The sequence below is a fragment of the Pavona decussata genome, unplaced genomic scaffold, assembly GCF_977016875.1.
Source record: "Pavona decussata unplaced genomic scaffold, jaPavDecu1.1 SCAFFOLD_260, whole genome shotgun sequence".
Classification (NCBI taxonomy): domain Eukaryota; kingdom Metazoa; phylum Cnidaria; class Anthozoa; order Scleractinia; family Agariciidae; genus Pavona; species Pavona decussata.
The window spans coordinates 895888-905000 of record NW_028145663.1 but is presented as its reverse complement, the minus strand read 5'-3'; the positions used below and the strand labels follow the sequence as shown (position 1 = coordinate 905000).

General features: G+C 42.7%; 1 protein-coding gene across 2 annotated transcripts in view; it reads left to right on the top strand.

Moving 5' to 3' along the window:
- LOC146456155 (aldehyde dehydrogenase 1A1-like) overlaps positions 1–9113 on the top strand; it is a 65152-nt gene that overhangs the window by 1424 nt on the left and 54615 nt on the right. Inside the window, exons 2-5 of one of the 2 annotated variants that reach the window (XM_085093407.1) lie at positions 1447–1551; positions 2060–2200; positions 7482–7608; positions 7971–8161. In XM_085093407.1, coding sequence (XP_084949533.1) covers positions 1447–1551; positions 2060–2200; positions 7482–7608; positions 7971–8161 — 564 coding nt within the window. The remainder of the gene's footprint in view (positions 1–1446; positions 1552–2059; positions 2201–7481; positions 7609–7970; positions 8162–9113) is intronic. The other variant, XM_085093406.1, reaches the window with a different exon arrangement.

The following is a 9113-nucleotide window of genomic DNA, read 5'->3' as shown; positions in this document are numbered from 1 at the left end:
ACACGCTTGCCAGAATAGTTCCTTTGTTTGCGAAAATAGTTATTACGCAGGATGCCCTGAGGGCAGACCATGTCTAAAATTGGGCTCGGTATCTTTTTTTTTCCCTTCATGGTAGCTTCAAATCTGTACATTAATTGAAGGGGTGCATGGAAGAAGGCCCTAAGTGACTTGATGTCAGGTCAAATTCTCCTTTTATTTAACAAGCAAAAACAAGAAAATTTGGAAAGAGAATCTAGCAATTTATCAGAAGTCACTTAAGGTTTTTTTCCAGGCACCCTTTCAATTTATTCATTAAACTCTGCTCTCTCCTAGAAGGGATCTATTGTTCTGATTGTCTTCAACAAAAACGGCCCAATCAAAATTACTATTATTGGCGGGTATATCACAAGGGAGGGGACCCCCTTATCCCTACCTGTGTGATGTCAAATCATCATTTTGATTTTTTCATTAAACCTGGATTAAATTCTGCTCTCTCCTAGAAGGGATGTTTTTGTCCACTATTGTGGCAGCCATATTGTTTAAGTTTTAGACTCAACTATGCCATTTTCAAAAAGAAAATTGGCCATTTTGAAGAGGTAAATTCCATTCAAAATTGAAATTTTTATGGTGGTCCATGGGTACATAAATTTTTGGTCAAAGAAACTCTTGGAACGAGCAAGGTTGGGCATGTGGAAAACCCAGAAAAATATGGAAGGGATTATAACTGAATTGGACCGGACTGCTCTGGCGAAGCAAGGATTAGGTAAACATGGACTGATGAAATAATTAGTCGATAACTACAAGTTTATATACTGTTAACCGAACTTGATGTCGCACAACAACTTTAATTTACAACAACTCTGAAAATTGCCTGCGAGATATTACGATTGAAATATTCCTAGATGTAGGTGCTTTCTGCCTATTTAGTGCAGCCTCTAAACCACATAGGTTCATCCTTATCTTTGTTTTATTGTGGCCTTGTGTGCTTGCAAGATCATGTTTGACGCAGCTCTTTAAATTGGTGAAAATTAACAAGGCCTCATTAAAATACTGGTCTGCCTCATTAAGTTACAGCAAATCTGACCTTTCATGCTTATTTTGCACAGAGTATGTACAAAAAGGTTTTTTTGTAGCATTATACATGTATGTAAATGGCTTATTGTGCAGTTCCAGAAAATATGCATACCCACCCCATGAAAGGTCACCAGAAAATTTCTAGGGGGAAGGGGGGGGGGGGGGTCTTAAAACTCAAAATCTTTGAAGCAAAGTATGAAGCTAAACTGGAATTTCCCGGGGGGGAGGGGGGTGCAAAACAAAAAACCTTCTGTGGGGGGAGTATGGATATTTCCTGGAACTACACATTCTTACTTTTCCCTTAAGGACAATGTACAGGGCATTGGGTCGATAGAGTTCAAATTTTTAAAATTTTGTTGAGCCTCATTAATTTTTTTTTACTTATAATAACAGCTCTTCATCAACAATGAATTTGTGGACTCCGTTAGCGGCAAGACATTTCCCACCATTAATCCAGTAACTGAGGAAAAGATATGTGATGTGGCAGAGGGGGACAAAGTGAGTACTTGTTTTGATGAAACTATGTGGTGTTGAGTGTTTTTGGTAATGATGCAAACCAGGCTTTGCCTAGATTATAACCATTATACAATCGTGGTAATTTAACATGTCTAGTTTGGCCAGGACCTTATGCATCTACATGTAAATTGCACGTGAGCTGCTCTATTGATTGGACAGCTTCTTTTTCCGTGTTTGAACTCATCAGCCCAGCGGAACCAACAGAACCGTGTGGTTTTGTTCAGAGAAATGTGTGTGTTAAGTTTCTGTTTGATGCTTTGAATAAATAGTTAATGAATACCTTAGATCTGATCTGTGGCTTGCCTCTATTTTATTAATGGTATCAGTCCTACATATGGTTTCTAAATATAACTTCCAAAATGTTTGGGGACTGTTTAGAACTATGTGGTCATCCAACATGACCAGCTGTTGACATCACACATGCAGCAAAGACAGCAATATTACTTCTTCCCATTAAATTCAGTTAGTATTAAATGTTTTGCTGTTCCAGGCTGATGTAGACAAGGCTGTCCAGGCAGCTTCTGCAGCTTTTAAACTGGGGAGTCCTTGGAGGACAATGGATGCTTCACAGAGAGGTCGACTGCTGTACAAACTGGCGGATCTCATTGAGAGAGACTTGGACTTGCTGGCTGTAAGTGACCATGAATAATTTTAAAATTTCTTTCTGTTTTTGCATTAATTAATGATGGGCCGAGTTATTGATGTATTACTGCAGCGGTGGAATTTGTAGAGCAACAAAAAGTTTGTCAAATATGTTACAATAGTCATAATAAGTACTCAAGAACTGCCAATCTCGTATAAAATTAGATAGGCATTCCTCATGTAACGTTAGACTCTCCCTTCATATACTCGGAGATTAAAGATATTCAACCAGGACTTGTTTTGAACTGTTTTGGGATTCCCCTTCTAACTCGACTTGAAACATGGTGGCAGCGGTGGGATACTAACCAAGAAACTGCAATCTAACCATGCCAACCGGCAGCGAAACCTCAGGGTCCTCGGAGACGTCGCAACAAGTAGAAACAGGCACACCTGGCGTGCCTACACCCTCGATTGAACAACTACATGGAATAGCCCCTCCAGGAAAGCTTGACATAACTCAAGGTAACATAGCTGAAAATTGGAAGACTTACAAACAGGTATGGAACAACTACACTGTAATTACTAGCCTTGACTCGCGTACAGAAGAATTTAGAGTCGCCCTATTCCTGCACTGCATTGGGCAAGACGCGCTAAGAATTTACAATGGATTACCTTTCGCTGACGAAACTGAGCGACAAAACATGGAGTCTATTTTCCAGAAATTCGATCACTTCACTCTAGGAGAAGTAAACGAAACGTATGAACGCTACGTCTTTAATAGTCGAAAGCAAGGGGAAGGTGAATCTATTGAAGCTTACGTAACAGAGCTTCGAACCTTGGCCAAAACGTGTGGGTTTTGTGATTGCATGAAAGACACTCTTATCAGAGACAGAATCGTGCTAGGCATCAATGATCAAAGCGTTAGGAAGAAGCGGCTCCAAGCTAGAAAGTTAACTCTTAATCAATGTATCGATATGTGCCGTAGTTCTGAAGCGACAGCGCAACATCTAAAAGCCATGTCTGGTTCTGCACAAAGCCAACTTGTCTCTAGAGTTGTCAATGAAAATGCTAAGCGTAAAATGCCAAGAAAACAAAAGAATGATTGGAATCCTAGGAATGCTCAAACTCGACAACATAAATCTCTCCAGCACCCGTGCAACTATTGTGGCGGACAACACGCAGCAGAAAGGACAAAGTGTCCAGCGTGGGGCAAGCTCTGCCTAAAATGCGGATCTCGAAATCACTTCAAGACGGTTTGCAAGCGGACAGACCGCAACATTCACGGAGTCTCGGAATCCCAAACATCCGACGAGAGTGATATTGAATTTTTAGCTGGTATCTTCATCGAATCTACCGAAGTCAAGAGCGTTAATGCAGTTGAGTCTCACACCGGATACGATAAAGAGATCTATGCCGAGATGTGGGTCAACGAGGACAAGATTAGGTTTCAGGTTGATTGTGGAGCATCAATTAACATTCTTCCCGAAAAGTATGTACGAAACCAAAAGATTGAGAAGACGAGCAAAACTCTCCGGATGTGGAATGGGACCGAGGTCAAGCCACTGGGAACGACTAGAGTGGTCCTACGCAACCCAAAAACACGCAAAAAGTACTCTGTTGAATTCGTGGTGGTGACGAGCGACCTAACACCCTTAATTGGTGCGCGATCGGCTCAACAGATGCAAATCTTAACAGTCCATGAAGAGAATTTTGTCAAAGCTCAGCCACCGCTGAAAACAAACCAACCAGAAGTGAAGCACTTGCAAACTGGCGAACAGCTATATGAGCGATACAAAGACGTATTTGAGCGCCCACTTGGAACCCTACCCGGAAAAGTTCACCTAGAAACTATTCCAGAAGTACAGCCCGTGATGACCCCGGTGCGAAGAATCCCCACAGCTCTTAAAGATAAATTGCAATCAGAGCTAGACAACTATGTGAATCAAGGAATCCTACAGCCTGTGGAGGAGCCGACACGCTGGGTGAGCAGCCTGGCCATCGCAACCAAGAAATCAGGGGCATTAAGAATCTGTATTGACCCGAGACCGCTGAACAAAGCCTTAAGGAGAGAGACGTATCATCTACCAGTACTGGATGAGATCTTGCCAGACATTGCTCAAGCTAAGGTCTTCTCTACAGTGGACCTCCGCTCTGGATTCTGGCATTGCGTCCTTGATGAAGAGTCTAGTCGCCTGACGACGTTTGCTACCCCCTTCGGACGGTACCGTTGGTGTAGACTCCCATTTGGATTATCGGTATCAAGCGAAATCTTCCAGAAGCGAGTGAATCAGGCTCTTGAAGGGTTAGACGGCGTCCTAGACATCGTGGACGACATCTTGATCTACGGCAAAGGCAGCACGGAAGAAGAAGCGAATGCCGACCACGATCGCAACCTCGAGGCACTGTTACAGAGATGCCGAGAACGCGGAATTGCCCTCAATAAAGATAAGCTCTGTCTGAGACGGAACGAAGTTCCGTTCATGGGGCACGTACTTACGAACCAAGGCCTTAAGATAGATCCAGAGAAGGTTGAAGCTATTCAGAACATGCCAAAGCCAGAAGACGTGGAAGGCGTGCAGCGACTAAATGGCTTCGTCAACTACCTCTCCAGATTTCTCCCTCGATTAGCAGAAGTCATGGAACCAATTCGAAAGCTCACAAGGAAAGACACTAAGTGGGAGTGGTCGGAAACACAGGACAACGCATATAACGAAGTCAAGGCACTTGTCTCCGAAGCGCCTGTATTGAGCTACTACGACCCAAGGAGCCCATTAGAAATACAGTGTGATGCTAGCCAGAGAGGCCTTGGGGCTGCCCTAATGCAACTCGGCAAACCAATTGCTTATGCAAGTCGTGCACTTACCGACACTGAGGAACGATACGCGCAGATCGAGAAAGAGATGCTGGCGATCGTGTTCTCCCTAGAGAAGTACAACCAGTACACGTTTGGACGACACGTCAAAGTCCACAGTGATCACAAGCCCTTGGAAGCGATCATGAAGAAACCCCTCTCGAGTGCTCCACGTAGACTACAAGGGATGATGATGAGACTGCAAAAGTACGACGTAGAAGTATCTTATGAGCGTGGAAGCCAAATGTACATAGCAGATATGCTGTCGAGAGCATACCTAAACCACCAGCAGGAACAACAGGATCAAGGGTTCGATCACATCAACATGGCTAAGTTCCTGCCAATTCCTGAACAAAGACTCCAGCAGATCAAGCACGAAACGGACAAAGATGAAGCACTACAGGCTCTCAGACAAGTAGTACTTCAAGGATGGCCGGAGCAGAAAAGTGACCTACCGCCTAAAGTCTCCCCATACTTTAGCGTGCGTGACGAGCTTACAGTGCAAGACGGACTTGTGTTTCGAGGAGAAAGGGTCGTGATCCCCAGAAGTCTGCGACAAGACATGAAACGGAAGGTCCATGCATCACACATGGGAGTGGAATCAAGCCTGAGAAGAGCTCGAGAGTGTGTATCTTCTGGCCCGGGATGTCCAGTGAAATAAAGCAACTGATAGAATCCTGCGAAACGTGCCGACAATATGAGACCAGTCCACAGAAGGAAACCTTGATCCCTCATGAAGTACCTTCCCGCCCATGGGAAAAAGTAGGAACTGACTTGTTCGAACTCGATGGCAAAGACTACCTCGTCACCGTCGACTACTATAGTAACTTCATTGAAGTTGACCGACTTCAGGACACGAGATCTGGCACTGTAATCCTGAAACTTAAAAGTCATTTCGCCAGGTACGGTTGCCCCGATCAGGTGGTCTCTGACAACGGCCCTCAATACGCAAGTGAGAAATTTGCACAGTTTGCAGAAGAATGGGAATTCGAGCACCTCCTGTGCAGTCCAGGCAACAGTAAAGCCAACGGTAAAGCAGAATCCGCCGTAAAAACAGCCAAACGGTTGATGCGCAAGGCCCTAGACGCAGGTACAGATCCGTATATAGCGCTTTTGAATTACCGTAATACGCCAACACAAGGGATCAACGCCAGCCCGGCGCAGCGTCTCATGAATCGCAGAACCAAAACGCTGTTACCAACAAGCAGCTCCCTGCTCCAGCCACGAGCTGAACCCCCAAAGGAGGAACGAGAAAAGCTTCTCAAGCGTCAAGAAGATCAAAAGCGGTACTACAACAGGTCAGCAAAAGACCTACCACCCCTCAACGAGGGTCAAGTGGTAAGAATGAAACCACTCCGACTCGGGCAAAAAGTGTGGCGAAAAGCGGTGGTCTCTCAAAAGCTTGATCAGAGATCCTATCAAGTCGAGACACCTGATGGAGGTTCATATCGGCAAAACCGGGTCCACCTCAGGAGTTCTAATGAACCAGCGCCAGTGATAATTCCAGAGGATTTAGTACCGACGGAACAGCACACAGAGTCCATTCACGCAAAGAACGAAATGAGTGCAAATGCTTCCCCGACAAGCCTTACAGGGACTCTCCAACCCAAGACAACAACGGCGAAGCAAGCAGCGTCAAACAGCGACAAAGTACCCATCGAGCCTACGAGCAGGCCAATACGGGAAAGACACAAGCCAGCATATTTACGAGACTACGTGTGTACCTAAGGACATTGCTCTCGGAACATTTCATACGCTTGTTCGAACAATATATTAATGGACATGAATGTTTTTATTCCGTTTTTCTTTAGAGTGAGCAAGATATGATTTCCCCAATAGTTCAGTTGTTTTCTCAAAAAAGAAAGGATGTTACAATAGTCATAATAAGTACTCAAGAACTGCCAATCTCGTATAAAATTAGATAGGCATTCCTCATGTAACGTTAGACTCTCCCTTCATATACTCGGAGATTAAAGATATTCAACCAGGACTTGTTTTGAACTGTTTTGGGATTCCCCTTCTAACTCGACTTGAAACAAAATACATGTACTTGTGAAATTGTGGTGGCTAGTCTGACGCGGCATTTCGTCTTGGCCAAGAGACTGTTCAGAGGCCTTCAGAATTTATAGGCAAACTTGTTGAACATCATGCCCAAAGTCCTGTTCGCAAATTGAAGATGTTAGAAGTCTGCAGGTCCTCCATCACAGAAGGATTCTCAACCGCATGTACACGAGTTGAAATTTATCTGAAAAGTCCCTTGGCCGAGACGAAACACCGCGTCAGACTAGCCATGAACATTTCACAAGTATTTGACAACTTTTCAGTTTCTTTATTGAATAAACCAAAAGTTTGTTATTATTAATTACAACAGTTTTTTCCAAGATTGTGGCTTCTCCAATTTAGCTCAATAACAGCTCAAGACAGAAAAACATATTTACTACAGGTGTAAAATAATTATTAATATAATTCTGCTTTTCAGTCCTTGGAGACATTGGATAGTGGTAAATTATTTGCTGATTCTGTAGATGATATGGATTTAACTGTGAAATGCTTCAGATATTATGCTGGCTGGGCAGATAAGATTACAGGAAAGACCATATCGGCAGGTTAGTGTACGACATGCATTTTATGATGTCATAATTGCCTCATCCTTATGGGATGGGATGGGGTTTAGGAATTTTTGTTCTGACAAAAATTGGTTAATCCCATCCCATCCCATCTCTGCCCTGTGTCAGATTTGCTATCCTAGACTGAATGCTTAACCCTATCTAAGGGGAATTCTGTCCATGGCAACTTTAAACCTGGATAACTTTTTTTAATATTTGTTGAGCAAATGTCATGAAATCTTATACCTTTTTTCAGAAATTTATCTGGGAAAATTTCATTTGGTTGGTTAGTGTTCATTAACTTTCATGTTACCATGGCAGCCAATTTATAAAATTACTTTCTTTTTCTTGTCTTTCTTCAGATGGTCCTTACTTTGTGTACACCAGACATGAGCCAGTGGGTGTGGTGGGAGCCATCACACCCTGGAATTTCCCTCTCAACATGGCTGGTTTGAAGCTTGCTCCGGCACTGGCTTGTGGTAATGTTGTTATACTTAAACCAGCAGAGCAAACTCCACTGACAGCTCTTTACCTTGGATCTCTGATCAAAGAGGTAAGAGGTATGAGATTTGTTAATCCTGGTTAAATTCATTTAGTGTAAGCTAGTGCAAAATAACTACGTTGACTTCAACATTAAACCCGTTGATTCCCAACGCTAAATTGTATTGTGTTCATGCAAGTTTTCCTAACTTTTCAGTCTGTGGAAGAATTCCTAAATGTGACAGCTCTTTAGCAGTATTGTCTTGTGGTGCTGTTTATTGTATCGCACAAGGAAGAGGTTTTAACCCTTGACTCTGTGGATGAAATCATAGGGATGCAAATGGTAAATTTGAGATTTTTTAGATGATGAGAATTGCTAGCAATTTTCCTGCGAGTCTCTTACTTTTTTTCTTATCTTGCCAAAGAAATAGACTCTGCAGAGACTGTTTTCTGAGACTGAGATTTGAGACCGTGAGACATGAATTTCAACTAGAAGTTTGTTAGATGCATGTGTTTTGAAAGACCATTTCTTAATTTCCCCTAATCATAAAAGTGTCAGTGGCCATGAATTGAAAGTTATGTTGAGCACTACTTTTCTGTTAGTAGTACTGTGTACTGATTTTATCTAATGCTATTTAAGGTGGTTGGTTTCATTTGTCAGGCAGGTAATTTACATATGTGGGCGAATCTTTAAGGTGGCCGAACACAGTTTGCGCGTGCTTTACAGATTCTGTTAGTGATGCTATTAAGCACGCGCTAGGGTTGTGGTAAGCAAATACTATCGATCCCTCGATTTTATACCAAATAAATCACAAAGGTAAGTTTTGCTCTTAAAATAACACAGTTTCTTGTTTGTAAATCCTTCTTCATTTATCGCCTAACAAAAAAAGTGAGTTCACAGTGAGCTAAGCCTTTTTGTACGCTTGTCATCTTTGCTGAGAAAACCTAATTAAAAGCCACGCATGCGCATAATTTTGAGCAAAAAATTGTGACTGGTTGTTTTAATGGAAATGAACTGTTTTCTA